This window comes from Fonsecaea multimorphosa, assembly GCF_000836435.1.
Source record: "Fonsecaea multimorphosa CBS 102226 unplaced genomic scaffold supercont1.5, whole genome shotgun sequence".
Classification (NCBI taxonomy): Eukaryota; Fungi; Ascomycota; class Eurotiomycetes; order Chaetothyriales; family Herpotrichiellaceae; genus Fonsecaea; species Fonsecaea multimorphosa.
Window position 1 is genome coordinate 999,098 of NW_015971639.1, and position 25,658 is coordinate 1,024,755.

The 25,658-nt window shown below is 53.0% G+C and overlaps 10 protein-coding genes across 10 annotated transcripts; 6 read left to right on the forward strand and 4 right to left on the reverse strand.

The window, feature by feature from the left end:
- Positions 1–56: 56 nt before the first annotated feature.
- On the reverse strand, positions 57–1,927 carry Z520_03575 (uncharacterized protein; the record flags this gene model as incomplete). Its single annotated transcript, XM_016774085.1, has 6 exons — positions 57–254; positions 339–738; positions 811–940; positions 1,000–1,129; positions 1,207–1,791; positions 1,853–1,927. 6 exons carry the CDS (start codon positions 1,925–1,927, stop codon positions 57–59), a joined length of 1,518 nt encoding a protein of 505 aa, XP_016635031.1.
- A 606-nt stretch (positions 1,928–2,533) lies between these two features.
- Positions 2,534–3,511, forward strand: Z520_03576 (uncharacterized protein; the record flags this gene model as incomplete). The annotated part of the gene is made up of 3 exons (XM_016774086.1): positions 2,534–2,719; positions 2,803–3,092; positions 3,196–3,511. 3 exons carry the CDS (start codon positions 2,534–2,536, stop codon positions 3,509–3,511), a joined length of 792 nt encoding a protein of 263 aa, XP_016635032.1.
- A 96-nt stretch (positions 3,512–3,607) lies between these two features.
- Z520_03577 (uncharacterized protein) lies at positions 3,608–4,749 on the reverse strand (the record flags this gene model as incomplete). The annotated part of the gene is made up of 3 exons (XM_016774087.1): positions 3,608–3,959; positions 4,115–4,389; positions 4,549–4,749. 3 exons carry the CDS (start codon positions 4,747–4,749, stop codon positions 3,608–3,610), a joined length of 828 nt encoding a protein of 275 aa, XP_016635033.1.
- A 3,693-nt stretch (positions 4,750–8,442) lies between these two features.
- Positions 8,443–8,950, forward strand: Z520_03578 (uncharacterized protein; the record flags this gene model as incomplete). The annotated part of the gene is made up of 3 exons (XM_016774088.1): positions 8,443–8,579; positions 8,649–8,819; positions 8,881–8,950. 3 exons carry the CDS (start codon positions 8,443–8,445, stop codon positions 8,948–8,950), a joined length of 378 nt encoding a protein of 125 aa, XP_016635034.1.
- A 2,787-nt stretch (positions 8,951–11,737) lies between these two features.
- Z520_03579 (uncharacterized protein) lies at positions 11,738–13,420 on the forward strand (the record flags this gene model as incomplete). Its single annotated transcript, XM_016774089.1, has 4 exons — positions 11,738–11,764; positions 11,825–12,136; positions 12,203–12,900; positions 12,961–13,420. 4 exons carry the CDS (start codon positions 11,738–11,740, stop codon positions 13,418–13,420), a joined length of 1,497 nt encoding a protein of 498 aa, XP_016635035.1.
- A 524-nt stretch (positions 13,421–13,944) lies between these two features.
- Positions 13,945–14,439, reverse strand: Z520_03580 (uncharacterized protein; the record flags this gene model as incomplete). Its single annotated transcript, XM_016774090.1, has 1 exon — positions 13,945–14,439. One exon carries the CDS (start codon positions 14,437–14,439, stop codon positions 13,945–13,947), a length of 495 nt encoding a protein of 164 aa, XP_016635036.1.
- Positions 14,440–15,294: 855 nt separating this feature from the next.
- Positions 15,295–16,057, forward strand: Z520_03581 (uncharacterized protein; the record flags this gene model as incomplete). Its single annotated transcript, XM_016774091.1, has 3 exons — positions 15,295–15,324; positions 15,415–15,565; positions 15,690–16,057. 3 exons carry the CDS (start codon positions 15,295–15,297, stop codon positions 16,055–16,057), a joined length of 549 nt encoding a protein of 182 aa, XP_016635037.1.
- Positions 16,058–17,781: 1,724 nt separating this feature from the next.
- Z520_03582 (pre-mRNA-splicing factor cwc22) lies at positions 17,782–19,796 on the reverse strand (the record flags this gene model as incomplete). Its single annotated transcript, XM_016774092.1, has 2 exons — positions 17,782–17,832; positions 17,859–19,796. The coding sequence occupies 2 exons, from the start codon at positions 19,794–19,796 to the stop codon at positions 17,782–17,784; spliced, it is 1,989 nt and encodes a 662-aa protein (XP_016635038.1).
- Positions 19,797–20,224: 428 nt separating this feature from the next.
- On the forward strand, positions 20,225–20,522 carry Z520_03583 (uncharacterized protein; the record flags this gene model as incomplete). The annotated part of the gene is made up of 2 exons (XM_016774093.1): positions 20,225–20,287; positions 20,334–20,522. The coding sequence occupies 2 exons, from the start codon at positions 20,225–20,227 to the stop codon at positions 20,520–20,522; spliced, it is 252 nt and encodes an 83-aa protein (XP_016635039.1).
- Positions 20,523–21,833: 1,311 nt separating this feature from the next.
- Positions 21,834–25,133, forward strand: Z520_03584 (uncharacterized protein; the record flags this gene model as incomplete). The annotated part of the gene is made up of 1 exon (XM_016774094.1): positions 21,834–25,133. One exon carries the CDS (start codon positions 21,834–21,836, stop codon positions 25,131–25,133), a length of 3,300 nt encoding a protein of 1,099 aa, XP_016635040.1.
- Between the last annotated feature and the right edge of the window lie 525 nt (positions 25,134–25,658).

The following is a 25,658-nucleotide window of genomic DNA, read 5'->3' on the forward strand; positions in this document are numbered from 1 at the left end:
GAATAAAGCAGTCAGCTCGTCAGATGTCGTGACATCGCCCTCTCCCACGCCTTGGCCTACCCGGCAACTTCCGCCCTCTGAACTCGGACTAACACCGAACTCAAGGGCTTGGTGACGAGATATCGTCGGCACTGTAGTTCTACCCCCGGCTGCACAAGGGACAAATCGTACCGACGGAAAAATGAATACAGCAACAACTTCATCTCGAGCAGTGCAATGTTCTTCCCAATGCACGAGCGAGGACCGGTGCTAAACTATAGCGACGAGAGCGTCAGAGGATATATGCTCGTTAAAGAACATCCGGCTCCACAAAGAGTTGTATGGAAAATCTCACTTACTCCCAGGAAGTATTTATCCAACTCTTTGGAGGTGTCGCTGCTGTCGAGCCACCGCTCCGGTTTAAAGGACTCGGGATCGCGGAAGATGCGCCCGTCCTTGTGTATTTGGCACTGCATCACGTTGACAACCGTTCCCGCTGGAATGCGTGTGCCTCCAATGTCGAGTCCGCCCGGCGGTGAGAGCCGTGGTAATGGTCCGGCAAAGGGTGAGGTGAGACGCATTCCTTCCTTGATGCAGGCGTCTAGGTATGGGAGTCTCTGAATATCCTTGTACAGGGGAATGTCACCCAAGGAATTGCCGCGAACCTCAGCCGTCAGTCGGGCAGCACGGTCTGGGTTCCTGAGGAGGTGGTATATGATGGCGGTAAGCGAGATGGTGACAGTGTCGGAGCCGGCAATGCTACTCTCCCCGTCAGCATCGTCCAAACGCTTTTCTTGCTCTGAAACGTCGGCTGGCCACAAAGCTACTCACATGTTGGTCGACGCATTCGTGGCCAGCTCTGCGAACTCCAGCCGTTCGTTGGTGGCCGGATCTCTGGCTTCCATGAGTGCGCCCAAGATGTCACCACGCTGAGCACCACTGTCTCTTTTTATCCATCTATCTTGGACGAGGGTAGTTGTTTCCTTCACAACAGAAAAATATTAGTGGTTTGGCCAGTACTCCTCTTGGCTAGGATACTCGCCTTCTTCACGTATGCAAAGCCGCTCTTCAGCTCTCTGAACAAGGAGAACGGCAGATATTCCACCAAGAGCTGGCACAGCGGTCTCAAGAATGACGGCAAGAGAAACCGCTGGAAAGGGATTCAGCATTCAACCCCAAGGAGTAAGAAATTAGGTAGGGGGATATGCCCGGCGAGGCGAGGCTCACCACGAACGTAAACTCGACTCCATCCGAGATGCACTTGACAAAGTCGTCGATGACACCTCGCTGGAGCATGCCGAAGCTCCTGCCGAAGGCGAGATCGCCGATAACGTCGAAGGCGTAGAACTTGAACCACATGGCAGCATCCATGGGCTGCGCTCTCGCGGCACACGCATCCATCTGGCGGAGAAACACGGCTAGGTTCGCGGCGACGACGTCTTCCATCTTGGTTAGGCTCTGCATACTGTACGCGTGCGCAGCAATGCGACGCTTGCGCGCGTGTGCCGTGCGGTCGACCTCGCTGAAGATGGACGGCGTGTGCACCACCAGCGCGTCGTAGTCAGCGGATTTGTCCAGGTAGTTGTCGCCGTACCCGAGCACTCTGCGCACTGCTTCTGCGTTGCCTGCCAGCACGGTGCGTGGGCCGATCCGCACGACATCCCCGTACTTCCTGTGTGCGTCGAGGATGGCAGATTCGGTTCGTTCCCTAAAGGCGTGCACGGCTAGCCAGCCCGGAAGGTGGCGGGCGAGCAGCGGGCCTGGGATATGGCGAAGGGGGTCGCGAAAGACGCAATATCCAATGTACCCGGTCTGGTGTGTGAGTGGGTGGTCAGTATCCTACAGCAATGAGTCTCATGGGGACGGGATTCACCAGAAGAGCGACGAGTAGGATTGTCCGGACATGGCCCAGGCAAAAGCCAATCACGGCCTTCGCGACTGACTCCATGTTATGGCATGTATGCAAACTGAAGGGTGGTCAGGGCCATCGAGGAAGATGAATGCCACCAAGTGGCCCCCATTTGTTTATATTCCCCCCTCCCACACTGAGTAGAAGTCGTCTTCTAGGCTCCGAGCTCGTCAGCCGTACGATCTCGCTCTCTCGGCCTTTCGCTTGGGAGTTTCGTACTTTCCAGGCGCCAGCGTCAGGAGCCGACATACTCCCGCCCTAGATTACCTCAGTACCTCCACAAAATCTGGGGGAAAAGCGACCAACTAAGCCCCGGCTCTCGAGGCGCGATACGAGCACCAGAATCTGAACTCAGACGTTACGTGAGCCCTTTTCCTTCTGGCGATCCGATATCCCCCCGAGATGTGATATGCACTGACAGTGACAGGGGAATGAGGACGAGTTCTCCAGAACTGGGCCTTCAGCATTTCAAAGCATTTCGGAGCGTGAGAGCCAGGGCTTACCGGAGTGATGGGGTCCCACACTTCGGAGCTAAGGTTTACCCTTTATGTATAATATCTAACCAGGGATTTATTTTGACAACCTGCTTTCGGTCTTGTTTCTCGGACAAATCCAACACCCGGACACTCGAGGTCAACAGGGGAAATGGAGGAACTCTACACCCTATTCTACAATGATTACTCGATCTGCTCCATCATGGTCCGGTATACCATTGCCCTGTCGAGACGTATGCCTGGCGAAAAGGTCAGCATTGAGGAGAAACCGATCAACATTCAGCACGGAGGCCAGTTGACCGAATACTATCTCTGCGAAGTGAACCCGCGAGGAACGGTACGTTTTCAACCTGGCTGGCATTGCACAAGATTCCCTCCGAAAAGGGGTGGGCAACGCTCACCTGTAGGTACTTGCTCCAGGTTCCTGTCTTGAAAGGCCCCAGTTCGTCCAAAGTCCTGAAGACGCCCCTCAGCGAGAGTGTCGACATCACGTACTTTCTCGCCGAACGGTTCCCCAGCCTCTGTCCACCGCACCTGTCGCAGCAGATTCGGCGTCTCCTCGCCGAGCTCCACGACATCAATTACTTTTCCCTGACCTATACCCGCAAGCCGCAGCGCGCGTCGGACATGGAGAATTCCGTGCTGAGCCTCCTCTCCGACCCGGCCATCTCGAGTCGATGGCGCGAGGCTCTGAAGTTCAAGCTCGATGTGTAGGTCAAGAAAATCCAAATTCTATTGGAGAGGAGAGGCGATTTTTTTCATTCCTACCCAAACCCATGTAGATGAGACTGACGTTTGACGCTTCGGCCGCAGGGTTCGCGCGACACGAGCACCGGCACTGACCAAGGAGGCCGTCGCGGTGCAAGAGGCCAAAGCATCTTCTTTCCTGTCCCAAATAGAGACCCTCCTAGCGGGTTCCGAGGGCACTGGATCGCCATGGATCTTTGGCAGCGAGGACCCAACTGCTCTGGACGCCCATGTCGTGCCGTTCGCCGCGCGGTTGATCGACGTCGGACGGCAGGGGATGCTGCCGGACAGAGTGCGTGCCTATGCAGACCGTGCATTTGACGCCGAGCCATGGAAAGAGGTCATGCAAGGCAGGAAGACTGTATATGGCACTTATCTATGACGTGGCATAGTTTCTCCGGGAGGCATAGAAGCAAATGTGTAGACCTCGTACAATTTACTACCGGTTTGCGAAGGATTTCTGACACCTCGGACGAGGTTACGCCTCGATCATGGTCTTCCGCCCTTCCATCACGGCCTGCCACTCTGGCAGCGCCATAGCCCGATCAGCATAATCGCTGATCGTCTCCGGGATGATATTGGCTCGGCCAACGTCACGCATGCGCGCCACAAACACGACCAAGTGCGCGTCCAACGCGCTGGGGCTGGTCAAGCCGAACAACCACGGTCCCGACGACGTCGTGCCGTTTGATGTCTGCCCGCCATCACCCGCCTGTAGCGACGCTTGCTTTGGGAGGATGCGTTCGAAATCGGACATCAGGTTTCGCGCTCGCTCGTCCATCGCCTCGGGAGCGCCGGGCTTCAGGCCCCCGATCTTGTCACGCTCTATACTGCCTCAGGCAGGCCCGAAGGGGCGATCCTGTCAGCATATAATATCGTATTACATATCATTTAATATGACCGGACGAGTCGGTGTGCAATGCAATGGCAATGCAACCCACAAACATCCGTATCCTTAGTCTTGTGCAGAGGGTGGAAAACTTACATGCCCATCTTGTACTGCAATGCGTCCCGGTACGCCTGCGAGATGTCGCCGTCCAGGCGCCTCTGCACGGCGGCCTTGAAGCCTTGGGCGACGTAGTCGCGGCCCGGGAACGACAGGGAGAAATAGTTCAACGCGTGGAGGGCGTCCAAGCGTTCGTTGATCTCCTTCTCGTACGATGCCGGGATGATAGCCGGATAGTACTTGGCCAGATAGCGGGTGATGTCCATGCTGTCTGCGATCGGCGCGCCGAGTGTCGGGGACGTCAGGACGGGGACCTAGAAGATTTGGTCAAAAACATCCCTCAACTGTTTGTCTTTTCTTGGGGTATAGAAGGTCGCTCTTGTAGAGACTGCCTTTGGTTCGACAGTTCTGGCCCGGGATGGCGTGGAGGTGTATAGAGGGAGAGAACAAGGCGAGGAGGAGGCTCTACTTACCTGACCCTTCGGATTGATATTCCGCAAGAAATGCTCCGAGAGCTGCTCCTCATGGAAAATATCGACCGACTGGTCCTGAATCGGGATCTCGGATGCCTTGTCTCGCGCAGGTCCCCGCAGGGCCACCGTGTATCGGACCATGAGTGAGCATATCGAGAAGGGGTTATGGTAGAGCGTGTGGACTGCCGGTGTCGCGACCATCTTGACTTCACTATACTTCCGCTTGTTTTCTTCGGATGGCAACAAGTAAGATATTGTGTTATTATATAGTTAGGCCAACTCATTCACCGGCACTGATCAGGGCGAGGGAATGGCAGAAACTATATACTTACCTAGGTACACATAAGCATGTCCCGGCGGGTGGCCCTCGTGTAAGAAAACAGTAAGCGGCGGAGGCGGTAAGCTTTAGAGCCCCGGATGCCCTACCATCCTCGCACCTTAGCTCAGACCCTTTGTCTCTGTCCAGGGTGGTTTCTGGGACCTTGCATCTGGGTTCCGCCACAAAACTCTGGAAACTTGCCCCAGCTTCCCCACCGCGGATCGATTGGATTTATGATCAAGTGGGGGAAGATCGCCGACGACTTTGACCCCCGCAAAGCGAAAGAGACAGCTCATTATCCATCCTGATTCCTTGAGATCCGGGTTGTAGGAGAAAGGATGGCACAATCCTGAATGTGAGCTCCATCACTCTTCGTGGGACACGTCGAAATTGGATGGCGACAACTTGATAGGGAGAGCGCGGACTAAAATCGTCCTTGTTCCTCCGGAGGCGTCTAAGTCAATCCTCGTTCAGCCTCGTTTGGGAATTCCAAAACCAGTGTGTATCATGTCTGTCATCAAGATTGGCTCCGTTATCGCTGTGATAGCCCTGTGATGGTGCATCTACCGCATCCACCAGGGGTTTTGGAAACAAGGATCACGGCTTCCTTTACCACCGGGCCCGCTCAAGCTTCCATTGATAGACAACCTGCATCAAACTCCTGGCAAGTGGCCGTGGACGATCTATCAGGGATAGACCAGGAACTGTGGCCTGAGCGTGATCGCTTCAGCATGGTGAGGGCACTCTGACCATCCTGGGCTGGCATCAGACGACACCAGACTTGCTGGCCAAGGGCAGCAGAATGTACAGCGCTCGGCCACATGTGTGATGGTCGGCGAATGCGCCACAAGGGCGCTGAGCACGCTGCTGATGCCCTACGGCCAGCATTGGCGCATCCACTAACGACTAAAGGCGTCGTATCTCACCCTCCGGATGTCTCAGCACTACTGGAGCCTGGAGGATGGGAAGAGAACCATCTCTTTCTTAATATGTCCTCGGAACTGGACGGTTCTCTTCTTGACACGTTTCTCTTTCTCCGCTGGCTGCAGCGACACATAGCTTGGATGCCTGTATATATATAAGTCTTCAGCCAACTTCAGCAATGGCCAATGGCCAATGCCCGACCGGGTCTTTGTGCTGATGGCATCAAGGCCTGCACCCGTTAGGGCGACTCCTAAAAGCGACTCGGCACAGTGAGACAGATGTCCAATAACAGTCGATCTGTTATCGCGACTGAAGCTTGCCCCGGTCTCCATGGTGAACGCCAGCCTCTTGATCATGAACGCGTAATGGACGAGATGGTCTTCTTCCGTCGACCAATAGTGCAGTCCATTCACATACGAGGACCGGTTCGAGATTTCAAACTGGCCTTCTCAATCTGCCCAGTAGCGCCAGGAACTCTCCTGCTTCCAGTTGAGATACTCTTCATTGTACACCCTGGAACGTCAGTGGTAACGTGCGGGCATTGGTGTTTTGTGACTATGAACGAGCACCCAATTGGAGTCCGTAAAACTAATATAGTAATGGCACCCGAGTGCCAAGGCGCTGAAAGGCCCGCTCCGAGGAGGACTAGTGGTTTCATAGAGTTGCACAAGTACCTGATCAAGCTGAAGCCTCCTGCTCGTGTGGCCAGCAGAAAAGCATTTAGATGCCTCGGCAGGAGTGAAGACTCTGGAAAGTCCTGCTCCTTCCGTATCCTTTCACTCTCCTGTGTGGTCTTTGCTTCACCGAGATGTCGCTGGCGATGTTTCTCTCGCTGTGGTTCTTCATCGAGAAGACATTTCATAACTGATGATACCACCGATAACTTCCACTATCATCTTGAAATGAACGCTTAAGATGGCCTGAGGAAGTTTCTCTGGGAAATTGATGTCGCCGTTTATTATTGAACCAGAGCTAGATACGTAGGGAAATGAGGTTCTCGAAAAGGAGATAGCGGTGCACTTCACCCTTCTCCAATGTCTGCATCCACTCATCTGATAATACCTCACTCAACGCTATTCTTGCAGTTGGATCTATTCTCAACATACCCTGAATAATCGTCCGGCTTCTTCGCTCAAGTTGATCAAGGAATGTTGACGCACCTCTCAGCGCTCATATAGACATATGAGATACCCAGTGCCCAGACATCAGCAGCAGCAGCAGAGTCGTATAGGACGTCGTTAAAGACCTCCGGCGCAAGATGTTGTTTCGTTCCCTGAATTTCTGCGTGAATGTTTTATCTTCCACCCCAGGCCGTCTGATTCCAGATCAATTTGTGTTTCTGTACTTACCTCCGATTCCAACACATTTGGGACCCTTTGTATTGAAGATATGTGAGCTGCCAAAATCGAAGCTTTTGGCCCTTCCCAAAGTGTCTATCCCAATGTTTTGAAGCTTAACATCCATATGTGCAATTCCCAGCGAGTGCAAATGAGCAACTCCTTGGCAGGGTGTCGGGCCTCGTCCGATATACAGGGTGGCTGTCTTCCATCAGCTGCATTGGCTTGTGAGTTACAGGCCTCTCCTTCATGCCCCCGTCAACGGAGAAAGACTCATATCGCAGTGCTCTATTGCAGTCTAGCATACTAAAGGAGTATGCTCCGACACCTCTGACTGAATTCCCCTCGTCCCATCTGGACCATTTTGTTCATTGTTTTGACTTCATCCGTCAAGCTCTCATGTGCTCGGCTGACACGACGCAGGAGGGCCAAGAGATAGTGACTGGCGGGGATGGATGGCGTACGCGTCGTCAATGCAAAGATTATGGCGGGATACTCGACTGGGTGGAATCAAGAAGTCCTTTCTTCGTCAACAACAGTACAGAAGATGGCTTCATATAAAGTGTCACATGGCTCTGTCGAAAGAACACCAGCTAGTCAACCTCTGGCCCAGAGACGCCGTGGCACCCTGTTTCCCCGTTTGGTCGAGTTCTCAATACCTACCTCCGCAGCATCAATCCAGCCGACGCCAGTCAGTGCGCCTACTGCAACCAAGGGAGCAGATGATAGAGCATGTCCGACTGGAACGCAGGAAGAGGAAAACAAAATGATGGGAGATGCGGGCAGGCAGTAGGCTAATACGCCGCCTTAAGAGTGCTAATCAGCAACACGAAAATGAAGTCACAGCAGTTAAGATCATATGATGAGGAAGACTGGTCTGCTCAAGCAGTCCCCGCACTGAGCATGTTGACCAAACTTGAGCGTCCTCTTGCATGTAAAGGTATTATGCCTCGATTGGGACGTGGATGTATTTGATGAGTAACTGCCCTGATCGGCCGCTGCGGCCGTCGCCTGTAACTGGCGGAGGTTTGTCGGACGATTCTCGCATCTCGATTCCGCTGCACGATGATGTCGACAGCGACGCCGAGTTTGCGCCGGGACCGCAGAGCTTGAGCTGATTGGCTGTGTGCATGCGGGAATTAATACGGGCAATGTTTGACCTTGGAATGCACCCCGTGGGGGGATGTGTATAAAGATACACCAGGATCATTGGAATTTGGCCACCGTTCAAGAGTGGAATCAATCCAACGCATCCAGAAACAAACAAGTCAACAAACAAATCTTCACAGAAAGACAATAAACAAACGCATCCTCATGAATCCAGTCAATTCAGAGAGCTCATCGGCCCCTCGCAGGTCGTCCTCAGTCTCCAGCCTGCCAGAACCACTGCAAGATCTCATAGACAAGGCAGAGAAGGAAAGAGAACTGTACGAAGATCCTTGGAATCGGATGTAAGTGGCACTGACCATTGTCTTCCCCGTGTACATGGATCCACATACTGACATGGGTTACTCTGCTAGTCCCGGTCCACAGGATTCAAAACAAGTCAATCAACCAAAGAAATCCAGCAAAGAACAAGGCAACAAGAGATCAATCCTGAAAAAGCCTCATCTTCCAGCGTCGCTGCAGCGTCTTGTTGACAAGGCTGAGGTTGAGAGGGAGGTGTATGAAGACCCCTGGTCTGTTCGAATGTAAGCGGTGACTTTCATGAGTCTTTGTGATGGTGAGAATGCTGACACAGATTGCGCATAGTCCAAGAGCCCTCGGCTGGGGAAAATATAGCAAAAACCAAGAGACAAAGAAGCCGGTCACAAAGGCATGAGGACAGGACAGCTGAGAGACATATAACTCGAGGTTGCGATCTCCATACTCCAAACCCACATTTCGTTTCGATGCATGACTGGTTGTCACGAGCCAACCATTAATGATGAGTTGAACAAATCGAACGAACAAGCCAAAGAAAGGATGCGTTCCTTGCTTTGAGCCACCAGGCCAAGAAGGCAAAATGGTGCAGGTGTTCATATCTCGTGCCACTGTCAGCGGACTGAAGAATGAATGCAGTCTCATGGCTGAGATGTTGGCCAGGCGTGACACCTGGATTCTCCTCCTTCATGTTGGATGGCCACTATCAAGCGGGATGAGGCAGAAGACCTCAAATGTACGAGTAGACTAGACCCGGGGCAGCCCTTTGGGTCGGCTTCCAGGTCTGATATATTAATGACCCAGATGTCTCTCTTCAATGGCTTCAGCTCTGTATCGTCAGCACCATCATTAGTCACAATTGGGAATATAAAAAGATTTGAAGTTGCCGCCAACAGTAGTTCGTGATACTCATACATACGAATATGGCCAGCTGAACCGAAGTCTGTACATTTTCTCTGTCCACTTTTGCTGGCTCACGGGATGGCGGGAAGAGTGGGCGGATGACTCGTAGCGCCACACGCGTCGTGGGCGTCAGGAGGTGGCGCTGAACCATCCTCGATCCGATGTTGGCCTCTTGAAGTTGCCTATCTATAGGTACCGAGTATCAACCTCAGAGTGTCGGAAGATCGGGTTGGACTCGTTCTGTTAGCCTAGCATCCAGGAATCGTTCTTCCAAGTGACTGGGTTCACCAGAGACTCCAGGCTGTCTGAACCAGTTCCACACTTCCATGGTAGGTGGACTGCGGATGTAGACAAGATGGTATTTCAAGGAGAAATACAAGGACTTCATAGATTCTTCAGCCTTCCCAAAAAACGGGGTAATATTTTTCTTCTGACACTTTGCTTGCAGCAAGCAGGGAATGATGATGCAATTTGACAGCTGATCCAGTCATGACGTGGATAGTGCAAGAGAAAGGGTCGAACGCAAACCTTCAATGGCCGCACGGACACTCTCGAGCTGGTTGAACTGAGGACAACTTCTTCAGTCCGATTTCCTTACCCGAGTACCCTTCACCAGTCATCAAAAGGCAGACTGTGCTCGCGATAGCTCTTCGGAGCCAGTCATGTGTGCAATGTAGACCTTACAGAAATCTTCTGGCTGGCAAAGGTTCTCTGCTCGCTACCAGTCTGGGCACATACACGGCTGAATCAATCAGAGGTTAGGGCCTTGTCGGCACATCGGTTGTCGTTCGTGGCCCTTGTGGTGGTTAAAGATTTGATACCGTCTGTTTTCCCACACCACTTTGACGTACTCATAACCCTGTAAGATACCAAGGTGTAAATCAGTCTATGTGGTGCCGACATTCCGAGGAAAATCTTGTCACCAGGCCTGGAACCCCTATAGACCTCCGCAAAACGTCGATTGACAACAGCCCGCTCCAGCATTCTGGGCCATGTACCTATCGACAGAAGAGAAAATTTTTTTCCCATCAACTCGTTTGGCTTTGAGATTGCACATGCTTATCATGAATCAAGATCCTAGAGACCTGCAGTCGACAATGTCGGCTCGCGTAAGCACATAGCATGACTGATTAAGGTGGTGAAGATAGAAAAATTTTCATTGCTCGGGGTCTGGGGAGAGCCCAAAACCCAATCAAGTAGCCGCCAAACCATGTCCGCAACAGACGTCAAGGGAGCGCCGCAGAGGCATTCCTCCGGTATCTGAAGCCAACTGAAATGATGGTGATAGCTCATTTGTTCTCATGGCACACGACCCGGAGGTCTCCAGGACGGACCCTTTTCCAAGAGCTGTCTGTCAAAGTCCCAAGACCATCGGCTTGCATTAACTTAACACCATGAAACAACAAGCGAGATTCGACAGCCGGGGCCGTGTGAGCTGCAGAGGGGGGAAGGGAGGAGGACGGCCGTGGGGAGGAGGTTCCCTCTCCGGCATCGGGATGTGCCTATGGAAGGACGTTTCGTATTCGTTGTCTGGCCGTCATAGCAAACGCATAGCTGAGCTCCAAGAGTTTCCGGCTCCACTGGGCGAGGACAGAAGAAAGTTGTTGTAAGATGAAAAGCGGCCTCAGCAGCAGTCGAAGTCCTGCTTATCCCGACCTGTTCCGTGCCATTGGCTAGGGGCGGAGAGATATGGGGCTTGGCATATGTCTTGGCGACGCTCCACTGATAAGAGCAAGGCCCGCAAGGCTCGCTAATCTCACAACCTCATCAGTCAACCACGAGGCGTATTCAGGGGCCATACGAACCTGTTTGATCCAGCTATTTGCACTGTCTTTGCTCTCAGCCAATCTCGACACTCCATCTAACTCTGTAAATCAGGCCTAGCCTCAGGACCACCTTTATCAAGTCGGCTGTCCTGTCCCCTTCGAGTCAAGGTCGGCAAGCCTCCCGCGTCCAAGGGGATCCAGAATTAAGAAAATTCTCTTGGTTCTCGGTTCGATGTCAAACATAGTACAGCACCAGCGAGTGTGTTGACAATCACAAGAGCTATGGATACCTTGGGACCGCGGGATCTAGCGTGGAGGTGGTCTGGCATTGAAAATTTTGCCACGACCATCCTCGCCATGGTGGACTCTGCTTCCGATATCCGTTGACAACTCCAGGTATAATAGTTGTAGCTCTTACCCTGCTGCAACTCCACAAGTCTTCTCTCCATCAAGTCTTTCTTGTCCCGCAGAGTGTTCGTCTCGAGATTCGACCTCCAGCATCGTCTGAATCCACCACCATGGCGTCAATTACACCCGCAGTCGCCGTATGTTCCTCCTCTTCCTCGACTCTCCCCCTGAGATCTTTATGCTAATTCCAACATCAGCCGGAGTTCAACTCTAGCATCCCCAATGGAGGTAATCCACTGGAGATCGACGTCAACCTGCCTTACACTGGCCTCGAGTTCCACTATGTCTACCAGGTGATCATGGGAGCTCTCGTCTTCGTCATTGTCCCCGGTATCGGTCTGCTCTATGGCGGCATGGCGCGCAGGAAATCTGCCCTGGCCATGGTGTTCCAATCCCTGACGGTGATGGCTGTGTGCTCCTTCCAATGGGCCTTTTGGGGCTTTTCCCTAGCCTTCTCCCGAACTGGCGGTCCTTTCATTGGCGACCTGAAGAACTTTGGAATGATTGATGTAAGACATGCCCGAAAAGCCGACGTAAAACTATCCCCAAGGACAAAAGTCTAACCCTTATTCTAGGTCATGGCTGCGCCATCCTGGGGTTCGGCTGTTATCCCCGACATTGTCTTCGCTTTCTACGAGTTGATGTTCTGCGCCTGCGCGACCATGATCGTTGTCGGCGGTTCGTTCGAACGTGGCCGTGTCCTTCCGTCTATCATCTTCGGCTTCTGCTGGGCCACCCTGTGCTACTGCCCGATCTCTTACTGGACCTGGAATGCCAACGGCTGGCTGTTCACCTTTGGTGCTCTTGACTTCGCTGGTGGTGGCCCCGTCCACATCTCCAGTGGTACGGCCGGTTTGGCCTACGCGCTTGTCCTCGGCAAACGAAGCCGATATGGCGAGAAGCACGTCTACAAGCCTCACAACGTCACCATTGTATTCCTCGGAACAGTCCTCATCTGGTTCGGGTGGTTTGGCTTCAACGGCGGTTCGGCTCTGAATGCCAGCATCCGAGCCATGATGGCCGTCTGGAACACCAACCTGGCTGCGTCTACTGGGGTTGCTGGTTGGGTCCTGATGGATTACATCAAGACCCGCAAATTCTCGGTCATTGGCGCTTGCGAGGGTGCTATTGCTGGTCTGGTTGGTATTACACCAGCAGCTGGTTACGTGTCTGTCTGGTGTGGAGCTGCCATTGGTTTCATTACCGCCATTGTGGTCAACCTGTTCGAGCCCGTTAACAAGTGGCTCCACATTGATGATGGCTTGGAAGTCTTGTGAGTACCCGCCGTACCCTCGACTAACCTAGTGATCTGGGGCTGACCAAATATTCACAGCAAATTGCACGGAATCGGTGGCATGTGTGGAGCATTCCTCACCGGCATCTTTGCCTCTGCTTCTGTCTCGTCTCTCGACGGCGTCACAATCGCTCAAGGAGCCATTGATGGTCATGGCATCCAGGTCGCCAAGCAGCTGGCCGAGATCGCTGCCATTGCCTCGTGGTCCTTCGTCCTGTCCTACATCATGCTTACGATCCTTAAATATATCCCCGGCTTGCACCTGAGAGTGACAGATGAGGTTGAAATGATTGGTCTGGATCTCGACCAGTTCAACGACGAGCTGGTTGGCGAGTGGTCACTGTTCCAAGATGATGCCACCGTGCGTCGAAGCTCGATTGCTCATATCAATGCTCAGATCACCCAGGGTATCGCACCGGGCGGTTCATCTACACCACAAACTGAGAGTATCACTGGGGAAAAGGAGCCGGCCAAGGCTACCACCGAGGGGCAGCAGTGATTGATGTTGCATTACAAGCCCAGTCACTTGCAGATTGTCTCACCTTGGATTCAGATGTGTCACTGTTTATACCCAGATATGTAGGAGCTTCCCATAGTTGAGCGAGGAAGGGAATCAAAAACTGTCGCTATTGTTCTGCACCCATTCATCACTTTGCACTCTGCCCCTTGCGGCATAGTGATGATCGTGAAATCTTGCGAGGCATGTGGAGAAAGTGTGTTGGCCGACCGTGGTTAGTATCTAGGTGCATGGACAGGTATTTACCCCTTTGGCTGGACAAAAGACTTTTTCTTCCTGCTTTAGTCTCAGTGACCAAGTTGAACCAATGCCCTTTTAACCTGAGCTGAAAGATTCAGCTGCCGAATCACGCCTGGAGACGCCTAACTCCTGACCTACTCCCTCTAGCCCGCGTATTCTTGGGTTTCTCGCCTAGTAGGAGATCAGGACTAGATAGGTCGGTGAAATAAGCCGACAAACGGCTCCCCTTCCTCTCAAAGTCGAAGCTAATTGAAGATGCAGCGTAATCAGAGTCCCAGGAGTCGTTGCAGAAAGAGGAGCACCTTCGCGGCGAAGCTGGGTTGCCAATAAGTTCTCCGCAGCTTCAAAGACTGGAGGAACCAATCTCCATCCTTTTCCCTCCAGGTCTCATGGTAGTAGCCTCCGCCTCTGATGCTGATGGAGAGCCCCGGTAATACGTCGACGATGATCTGGTCCTCCATTCCCCAGATCGCTTGAACCTCGTCGGCCGAAACCTGCTCCAAGTCGCCCTCTCCCACCTGGTGGAGCGTGTGCGCGTTGGCAAACGCCTGGCGCAGGAACTTTGTAAAGTCCTGAGGTGATGTAAACAACAGTCTAGTCTGTCCGCTCGTGGAGACCGAGCCGCTGGGGTCGTAAAAGGTGAGATCGGCGTCCGTCCATGCAAGCTTGACAATCTCATTCCATTGCTTCGTATCAATTGCTCTGCAGTACCGCGACTTCTTTTGGCGAATGATTTCGGCAATTTCGTATTTTACTGTCATCTCGGCCCAGTAAAGTGCAAGTATTCGCGGTCTATCCTTTCTAGATCCAAACCTATTGGTGACTTCTGAGCGACAGTGTTAGCTTGGGCATTGTTCAGTTACCTATGGAGGCTCTATTTAAGTCAACTGACGGTTCAGGCGTTTGATACTGCCGAGGCTGAACGGCGCGTATAGTTACGCCGACTCCGAGTCGCTAGATCCTACTCTCCTTATTGTACTATGATCTCCAGACCGGTGGACAACTACCAGGTAAGTTGGGCTATTACTGTAATCCTACCGAATATATACTTACTGTGTACGAGGTATGTACGAGGTGCCTATACCTCGTAGGGAAATATGGACAAGGCTGAAAAATGGTGGGGGTTGATGCCACGCTGCGGGGTGGGGAGACAGTTAGACGGTGACTCGTCCAGCTGTCACTTCCGGTGCCCGTAGGACTCACCCTCCAAAACACTGACCTGTCAAGCCTGTCCCATTTCGTGACGTTGCCCGATCCTACAAACAGATCACGATACACATTACACTGCCTGTTACAGAATAGGTAAAAGTTTGGAAGAGAATCCCTTACTGTCGACTCTCCAGCCCACTTTCATCGCCCTTTTACAAAATCTTTTTATCTTAGAAATACATTACCATCGACCCGCGTGCGCAGCCTTGTTCCCGCACCCGTGGTGCCTGCGCCGCCGAAACCAGGGTTCCTTCACGCCCACCCGTCGACACTCTCACAATGTTCGCAGCGAAGAGACTGGGGAAAGTGAGTGACTCTGCGTCCTCGTCCTGTGTCGTATGTTCAGATCATCAGGGCTAACCGCTTGCACAATCCTTCGCAGGAACTGGCCAAGGTAAAAAGCTCACATGCAACCCACCCCAACCACGCCGAAGCGGGTACTCGTCACAACACCCTCGACGAGCCCGACCCTGTCCTGCTCACATCGGTTTCGGACACAAGTTCTGACCCGTGCTTGTCACGTTTAGGCAAAACAAAAACTCCCCCCGGGCATCGAGCTGGTCAAAGCAGACGACTTCCGAGAATGGCTGGTCGACATCAAAGTCCTGGACGCGAATCCCCTGTACATGAACCAAACCTTCCGCCTCAGTTTCCTTTTCTCAGAGTCCTATCCTATTGGTACGTGGCGCGCACACTCCCTGGAGGCTTCCCAGAGAAGAAGGAACCACACATAATACATGGAAGATAGGGAGGGCAAGTGTTTGGGTGGCTAACATGGACACACATGAAATATAAACAACAGAAGCGCCAGAAGTCGTATTCATCAAAGTGCCACCCGCGGCAACCGACCCGGCGAAACCGCAGGGACAGTCCTCCCAGTCCCAGACTCCCTTTACCGGCCGCCCCATCCCGATCCACCCTCACATCTACTCCAACGGCATCATCTGTCTCGACCTGCTGGGCTCGGTGGGGTGGTCGCCCGTGCAGTCGGTCGAGTCCGTGTGCATGAGCCTGCAGAGTATGTTGACGGGGAACACGAAGAACGAGAGACCCCAGGGCGACGAGCAGTTCTGCCAGAGCATGGGCGTCCGTGGGCCAGACGGGTGGGCTCGCGGCCGTGGCAGGGGGCTGAAGGATGTACGATTTGCTTACGACGACGACACGGTATGAAAATGACCAGAACTACGACAACAACATGACGAGCATACACGGCGTTGGGAGATTTGGAGATGATGTCGCTGGCTGGCTGGCCCTGGATTGGTTGGTTGGTCGGTTGGGGTTGGTAGGCCCTTTCTCTTATGACTTTTTTGTTTGGAAAAGACGAGACCCGGAGGCACGGGGTCCTAAGGACAACAACGGAGCTGTCTGTTTCGCCATCATTATGACAGAGCATGGGCACGGCACGGCATGGGTACATGGTGCAACATGGTATGACACAGAATGGCATGGATGGTATGACATGACCTGGCACGGCACGGCACGGGAGGGATATCATATCACTGCGGCGTTTTGACCAGGCACTCACTCAGTCTGATATTGAACACACTGATCCTGACAATGGGATTGGGCAATGGGAACCACGGCACTCACTCAGTCCAGCCGTTCACTCATTGATCGATCAATTGTCATTCCTCTTTTCTTTTGGTCTTTTGTTTTTTGGCTTTTGCTCTCCTGAATCCAAAGCTTCCATTCCGGTGCTCGTGCGCTCTGATGAGCGCTTTGCGTCGCGGGGCTTGTATTAAGAGCTCGGGATTGGATTTCTGAGCGCACACTATGCATGTACTCGATACCAGTGCCTCATCACTCGGAGCACTTCCCCCTGCTTCTCTGGGCGAACAGAAATGGGATTAGAATGGATGTGGTCAAACTACCATCGCTTTTCGCTGCTGCTACAAAGAGGTGGAAGAGAGAGAGAAGATAAATCTCCTACTCCCGCAAGAACGCTGGGCTTGTCTTAAGTTTTGCTTTTTCCTTTGGAGTCATGTTCGTCTTTACAACAAGAGAACCAGAACCTTCGGTTTCTCCACCTATTCCTTCCCTTGCCCAATATGTCCGGCGACTCATTCTTCCCAACACCGATATGCGGCGATCCACAGGACTAGTCAAAATCTGCAGCCCTCGCTCTCCCATCGCCACCTCTTCTATTCGGACTCGGGCTCGGTGACCATCGCCTCTTTGCTCCCTTGCTTTGAATGCCTCGAGCAGGTAACGGTGACCTCGACCGAGACGCTGATCGCCCGCTGTCGCTAGACGAATTCCTTCTTCTTGGCGGAGGTGCTCGTCGTCGTGGTGGGGTCAGACTTCGACTCCTGCTCCTACTTGGCGAGTATCTGTCGGCCTTCCGCCTGGGTGGAGGAGACCGCGAGGGCGGGCGGGATAGACTGCGACTTGGGCTTCTTCTTGGCGCTGGCCGACGGCTGAACCGTGGGGGTGAAGGTGATCTCGATTTGGGTCTTGCGGATGGGACGTTACGTCGACGAGACGGATGTACAGTAGGACTGGCTTGGCGTGGTGGCGGAGAGCGGGATCTGGACCGCGACGTCGAATAATCGCCCTTTCGCCGGGCCGGTAGACGACGCGGAGGCGGCGAGCGCGAATCGCCGGAGTAGCTACTGTACGACTCTGAGCGTGTACGTGCTCGCCCACGCGGAGGGCCGGTGTCTCGTCCTCGCGTTGGTGGCGGACTTCGAGAGACTGAATAGGAGGGCGATCGTCGTCTCGGCACCGCTCGTCGAGGAGGCGAGCGAGAGCGAGAGCGCGACATTGACGAACTGTAGCTTCTTCTCCGTCCGTTTGCACCGCGCGCTGGAGGTGGAGATCTCGATAGTGAATCAGAATCGCCGCGGCGGGATTTCCCTGTCAATCGATCATCTGGAGTTAATGACCGTGGCCTCCTATCTGCCCGTCGAGGTGGACTTCTCGTGGATGACCTGCTGGTCGTATAGCTAGAATAGCTCGAATATGAACTGACGCTTGCCGAATCCGAAATGTCGTCCTTCGGCGCCGGGAGGGCAGGTGGCTCCGGTTTCGGTAGATTCTTGAGATGTTCACGCATATCCTCGGTAAGGGCGCCCATACCGATGGATGTAAAGTAGTTGATGGCGAATCGTGTGTTGCGAGGTGTATCTGTTGGGAAAAGTCCTGAAAAGCTGGGTCGGAGGATATCATCCTTCATCCTCTTCTGAAGCTCTGGCAGACCCAAGGCTTCGGCCAGATCTTGGAAGAGTATCTTAATAAAGATACGGCTGCTGGAAGTAGTCTCTTCTTCATTGAGGTGCACCACGGAAAACACGTGCCAGCCAAGAGCATCGGTAGCCAACAGGTGTCCAAAGAATCGAGCAATGTTCCGCAGCCGATTTGTTTCGTACCGATGGATTGTGTCGTAGTATTTGGCAAAGGACTGTTCAAACAAGTCCGTCCAGAGTCGATTAAGCTTGGCAAACCTTTCACCAACAAGGCCAAAGAATTTCGAGTATGTCTTCTCCTGAGAACAGCATTCAATGATCATGGACGGCAGTTCGGATTCCTGGCCCGCGGGGAGTTGGACTTTCATCAGCTTGTGGCATGCTTCTTCGAAATCGAGACTGGACATGATGGTGAGGTAGATTGTCCTTCGCAGGTTAACCAAGTCTGTGTTTGTTTGATCCTTGATTTCCAATGCACGTTCTTGTTCAGCCTCTTCATCCTCTGAACTCTCCTCAGAGCCACTCTCGTCGCCGTCTTCCTCGTCACCACTCTCTTCCCCGAGAATCTCGGCTTTCAATTTTCTATACGCCTCTTCGTGTTCTTCCCACTGTGGATCATATTTGAAGATGTTCAATGAATCTTGAACATCGATATCATCATCAAGATCGACCTGGTGCGTAATTTGATCTTCCTCCTCCACGAGATCGAGCTCCTCACGAATCGCCGGATTGTCCTTGTATCGATCTTTTCTGACCTGGAATAGGACCTCTATCATGTATTGGACTCGTTTGTCGATGTCTGCTTCATGCAAAATGCTTCGAAATTGATCAAACACGGCCAGTGCGATAGGGGGGCTCATCTCTTCCAAGTGTTGGCCCACTTCTCGGGTCAATCCAACTGCGATTTCCACGGAGTCATCGGTCGGCTTGTGCAGAAGCAACAAAAGCAGCTGCGCAGCGAGAGTTTCGTGCGCCACTTGTTGGTTGCACAAGTGGGCGATGAAAGTGGTGGAAGACAAGCAGACTGCCTTATCATTGCGTTTAAAGGCCTTGCGAAATTGGACGACCAGCCGGTTTAGAAGCAGCTCTCCAACTTGAGGAAGTTTGGTATTCACAATGGCAGCCATCGCCGCATAGATTGGGGTGAAAGGTAGCGAGGCGGCCTGTGCCTTCATGATGCTCCGACAGAACAACCCTCGACCGCGAACTAGATTTTCACCAAACAGCTCCGGGACAATGTGTTTGATATTCGAGACATTGACCTTGTTGATGAGGCCGTTGATTGATTTCTTCAACGCCTCCCAAGCCATTCGCTGGTATTCCTTGCTTGACTTGTCGGTGATCTGTGACTGTAAAGCGCGCAATTTCGCAGGAGGGATATAGGTGCCGCCCGAGCGCATCGTAAGTAGTTTCTCGTACTCGGCTTTTGCAGCCGCTTGCTTTTCTTCAGCAGTCAACGGTTTCCGTCTCGCTTCATCTGATTCTTTAGGCTTGAACCGCGCAAGCAGTTGTCTCTCTCGCTCATCCATCTCACGCTCCGCCTCTGCCCCCTGTGGTTTTCGCCCATCATTGTCTTCAGCTGGCGCAGGTCGGCGGCGTCGAGGAGAAGGTGACCGAGATGGAGGTGATCTCTTCCTGGCTGCTGAAGGCCCGGGGGAATAGGAACCACCTGGAGGCGGGGTGGGCAGGCGGACGGCGGACGACAGTAGCATCGTGTCCGTCATGCTGACGAGATCAAAGACTGGATCGGTGGTTAGAGAGTTGTTAACTTCATATCTTCGAAGTCACCAACAAGGTGAAAGCGAAGGTGCCTGTTTGGAGTTTTGAGGCAAAGGCAGCGGCAGGCAAATGAAAGTCGATTTTCAAAATTCGGAATCGGAAAAACCTTTCCGGGTCTTTCCCTTTTTTGGTTATGCAACGAAATGTGACATTTTCCGAGAACGCGACTGCGTGTCCAATTCTGCCCGCGTGTCAAACACTTCAGCAGTTGTTCTTTTGAGCCGTCTTTTACAAGCTTTGAGCTCCTAAGAGCAGAATACACGAGCAACAAGCGGATCTTGACGAGATGGTATTTCCTCACCCTGCAGACCACGCGGCCCATCAAGATACTAATGGTTCCCCTGTCATACAATAGCTGGACAAACTTGTGGGCATGGCGATGCTCGTGGTCGCAACCACAGTCTTCTTATATTACACATTATGGACCCTGTTCATGGTATGCCACATTCCACAGGCATGAGGCTCTCGACTAACCTTTGCAGCCGTTTGTGGACGACGATCATCCGCTTCAGAGCCTGTTCCCGCCGCGCGTCTGGGCAATCCGAATCCCTGTCATCCTCACTCTTCTTGGATCGGCAGTCGTAGGGACATTCCTCGCCATGGTCATGATCAGAAGCAATAGAAAGAAGGCGGCAAAGGCTAGGGCCGCTGCGGCCAAGAAGTCGAAATAAGAGAGGACGCAGATTGAGAATACATACCCAGTCTCAATGGCATTCAGGCTGAGAGCATTCATGCAGTCATGATGGGTTTCTTGCCTTCAATAGGGCGGAGATTGACAATAATGTAGCACCTGGAGACCTCTCCGTACAACAGGACCAGCTGGCGTTGAGTGAACGCAGTTTCCCCTCCTCTCAATGAAGAAGTAGGTGTGTTGCAGCATCGTCTGCGAGGGTCCGGGACTTGATTGTGGTTGAGCCCATTCATATGCCTGGAAAGTGACAAGGGATCTTGTACCTATTAATCGTCGATGGAGCCAATATCACGGATCAATGGAAACTTCCCACCAAAGCTCTTTCCCGGCTCGGACGATGCATCGTTGTCTGCATGAGCAAATCAGTCTAGCATGCCAGCTCAGAGGTGGCACTGCGCCCTATTGCAGTCTTAAATTCTGCCTGGAGCGCCCGTCTGTGGTTGTCCCAAGTGGGGAGAAACATGAGGCATTGGAGGAGACTGGATTGTGAGTCAGGCGTTGAGCGTCTAACGAGTTGAAATTTCGCTCATCCTGTGGCCCCTCCACTGCTACATTTTAGCTCAAGAGGACACCTGGGAACAAGATAATGGATACTGAGGACAATTAGTGTTTGGCGGCAACGGAGTGTAGAAGGTGCTGGAGGTGACGACGTCCCTATGGCCGGAGTTACGAATAGTATTAGGAAACTGCGAACAGCCTTGCTATTTTGGTGACTTGTGACTCGCCCAGCCACACTGGCATCCCGCGGTCACAGAGTCGGTCATTTGCGGCACCGTCACCATCCGTGCGGGGAGACATTCCCAAGACTGCGCCCAAGTGCTTGGATTCAGCGACCATTCACACGCCCTAGCAGCGCCCCGTTGCCGATAAGCAGGTCACTAGAGTTCACCTCGAAGGCCTCCTGACTCAATGTACGGGAAGCTGCTCTCAGCACAGTACATATATGTGATGCCACCTGACTTGACTCTGACTACGACTACCGCCATTCCTTCTTCTGAGCAGACAAAGAACAAGACACACATAAGTCCCTCGTTGCACGCTACCCATCTGTCCCTCCTTAGAACCAAACACGCAACTGCTAGTGCAAGCTGATCGACGGCTCGAGACCACTCCTCACCCATTCTCTCTCCAAGCGACGCGTCAAACAACCCCGCGCCGAACCCTCGATTCACTCCTGATCAACTACACAGCGTTCTTACATACACTGCGGACTTGGTTCCTTCTCTTGCCTGGTTGCTTGGAAAGAGTAGTCAGCTAAGACCCTCACACGGTGTCTCATCCCAAATCTTGAATGCCCGCATCCAACAAGCCAGCCCCCGTCGAGTCTAGGATTACAGAAAGAGAAGGCTTCCAAACCGTGGTAGACCAGGATCGTCCCGCCTCAAGAGCAGGAAAGCGAAAGACAAAGAATGCTGCTGTTAAACGGCTGTCCAGCCCCGATCATGCCGAAAAAGGTGTCGACTCAATGGGTCAATCTCAACAACCCCCCGTCTCCCCAAACCCTCCCCCTTCCATCCTGGGCCAGTTGCCCCAGGCATTTCCTTCAACCAGAAAGATGAGTCCGTTCGACGCCCTGAACGATGTGAATGCTTCCCAAAAGGTGTCCGACGAGCACACTCCCCCGACCGACAATTGGGCTCGGAGCGCTACCCATGGCAGAACTCCCCCAGTCGAACCCATTCCGGGTCTCACCACAGGCGGATCTCCCCCATATGAGCCTGGCTTTAGTAATCGAGGCGTCTTCAATAGCAGAAGCCCTCCTATCTCTCCTCCTCTGCGGAAGGCCCGTCCAGTTAGCTACAGCAGTGCTATTCCTCCACTCCCGACTCACTCGAGAATCTCGACCTCGCCCTATGGCTATGGTATGACGGCCTATGGATCTCCGCCTGTCCCGCCTCATCTCCCTCAACAACATTTCTACGGGCCTCATGACGTTGACTTGGGCCTGCACCCCCCGCATACGCCTCTACCAGAACCTGTCCCGTTGAAGTTCGCTCGTCTTCCAGGTTCTGGAGCCGAGTCTCGCGAAGCTGCCTTGCTGGCTGTAGACGGCGAATTGCATGTTGTTAGCTACAATGGCGATAAAGCGGAACATGTGGGAGCGCTCAGCGGCTTGCAGGGTACCATTCTGGATGCCACACTGCTCACGTGGAACACTGGCGAAACCCCTTTTGCGGACTACAGGCCCTTAGTTGCGCTCACCGTCTTTGGGCCCGGCGAGTCCCCATCTGGTTCTCCGGCTCAAGAAGACCGACCCTTTCCGGGCAGTCACCACAAACCTTTCGAGACGAAGGTGGTGGTATATTCGATGAGCAAGGGCTGCCAGGTCGCCGAGCTACTGAGAGTGCAAACACTCATGGAAGGCTTTCCTGGAGTGCCTCCAAGCATCAGCCATGCAGCAAACTTGAAAGTCTATTCGAGCGGCAACTTTCTCGTTGTGGCATCAGGTGACAGTGGGGAGGCGTTTGTCTTTTCCATTCGACAAGGCAAGGACTCCGCAGTATTCGAATGCTTAGGCAAGTACTGGACCACGATACAGCCTCAGCTGCACCGGAGAGACTCCTCCTCTCATGGACCAGGGTCAGATGCAGATGTTTCACCTGCCGACCTCGGTCGTGGCCCGGATTGCCAGAATCTCCCCATGCTCAGTCTTAACGGGCGATGGTTTGCTTTCTGTCCTGCAAGCACACCTTCACGAAGGTCTATTGGGGCTATCTTGGGCGATTACGTGGTTCATAATAAAAACTCCAATATTGCCGCTGGAACAGCTCCTTCACGCCCTTTGCCCAATTGCGACGTTGAGTCTCCGGATGTCGACACATTCCTTAGCAAGGTTGCCAAAGGATTCGCCCAGGAGGCGGTCCGGGGTGCGAAATGGATCAGTGAAAAAGGCATGCAGACCTGGCAGAGTTACTGGAAAAGGGACACTGCCAGCCCCAACACGCAAGGTGCTCCGTCCTCGAGTCCTCCAGTCTACTCTCCTCAGCTTGGTCTGGTACAATTTCCACCTACTCACGCTATTGACCAGCAAGGCATCGCGAAGGACCCGGATCTTGTCACGATAATAGACCTGAAGCTGCTCCAAGACAACCAAGGCCGGAAAGTCACTTCCGAGTCTAGCCCAATGGTCACCTTCCAGCCACCAGGGGGTTGTAGCTTCCTGTCATTCGCGCCAACCGGCCTCGGCCTTTTGACAGCCAATCGCAAAGGCGATGTGCAGTATATCTGGGATCTGATGCAGATGAAATATATCCGAGTTTCGACAACCTCAAATCCTGCTGAGACGGGGCGTGTGCGGCAAATTGCCCGCTACGAACGCCTGAGTCCTTCCTCAATCGTTGATGTTGCCTGGGACGGCACAACTGGCTGCCGGTTTGCTATTCTGACGAAGAACCGGACAATTCACATCTTCGACCTGCCCAAAGCTGCCTTTCAGTGGCCGCCACCTCCTACCAAGAAAGATCGACCGACTTCTGCGCCAGTTGATCCTTCCCAGGTAAAGACAGACCATGATCCCGCCCCGCCCGGAGGATTCTTTGCCTCTGCTATGAGCATTGCAGGTAGAACACAACCGATGCTGGCAAGCCTACGTGGGAGGGCACCAAGTATCAGCAGTGGGGTGGTTGGGATGGCTCCGTCGGGAATTGGGTTTGCCTCTACGACCACTATCAAAAGTGGTAGCAGGGCAGTGGCGGCTGGACTTAGCAAGTCTCTGGGTGCCGCTACCGAAACTGTTACCAGTATACGACACGCAAATCAGAGCAGACTTCATCTGAAGATTCCAGCCCGAGTGGGGATATTTTGTTGGCTGCGGCGTGATGGAAAGTCAGTATTATCCATTCTAGACGAGAGCAACATCAAGAACTACTACGTACGGATGACAAAGCCTAGAGAGAACCGCCAGATGGAGACGGTATCCGTGTTCGATGCACGAAGGGCAGTCGCAATTAAACTCCCCAAGGCTGCAGAACTCGCTGCAGATCTCCCCTCGAAAAGCCGCTCGAACGAAGCACAGGAGGACAGCAGTGAGAGCTCAGCACTGCTCAGCTTCTGGAAAATTCGAGCTGCCAGAGATGGAGGTTTGAGAATGCCGCATCCGCTCGCTTCGGCTGAAATTGAGACCAATGCTCCGTACCAGCCTTTCCATTCAGACCGCAGAGTCACCATCTCTCTATTTCCAGATGGGTCAAAGACCAAGCTTGGAGGCAATTCGATTGCGAAGTCTGGTCATGCTCCTGTCGCCGAAAATCTGGGTTCAACGTCCCAGCAGAAATGGGTTTTTGGTGACGAGGTTCTCTCATATACACAGAACATCACCAGTAAACAAGCCATCGACGAAGGCTCTATCATTTATCGAGAAACGACAGTTTTCTCTGGCAGCACAACTTTGACCACAGGCACTACCGGACTATTGGAAGACGAAATACCTCAAGCCGTTAGTAACACCAAGAAGAAGAAAGGCAAGAAAAATCGAACGCAGGCCCGGTTGTTTGAGCATGACAATGCAAGCGGAAGTCTGATGGATTTTGCGGCGCAAGATGTCCCGTTTGAGCCGGACGAAGACTTGCTGAGAGGCGAAAGTCCCTCGTGAACATGGCAGGCTGCGTGCAGAGATCGCTGCGACTGTCTTCTGCCCCTTGGATTGTTCCATGGTATTTCGTTTGCAATGAAGAGCCAGTTCTAGCTGTCGGAGTTGCTTGTAATACCCTTGCGTCATGTCTAGTGGTCTCTTCATCTCGCACCGGCACATGAAAGTGTCAATTCAACTCCTTTCTGCTGGACCATTTAAGCAACGTGGGATCTGCTTTTCTGCTCCATAGCATCAGAACACGAATACCTGGCTTTGGCCAATGCCCGAGCACTTTTCCGTTCGCAACATTCAAACCAAGTCCTATTGTTAGTCAACTTGCTCTGCAAGCACCATCCAAGCGGGCCTGTGCCGCCGGAGTATCAAGAGGAAACGGTCCTTGATCATTCTTTTTGGGTGTTTACCATTTTCATTGGGTTTTCCGTTCGCCGAATGCACAACTCTTTTTATCTCATCCAGCCAGTTCCATCGGCTCCTTACGCTCAACAAAGCATTCGACAAGCATCAAGATCAACAGCTACCGACTCC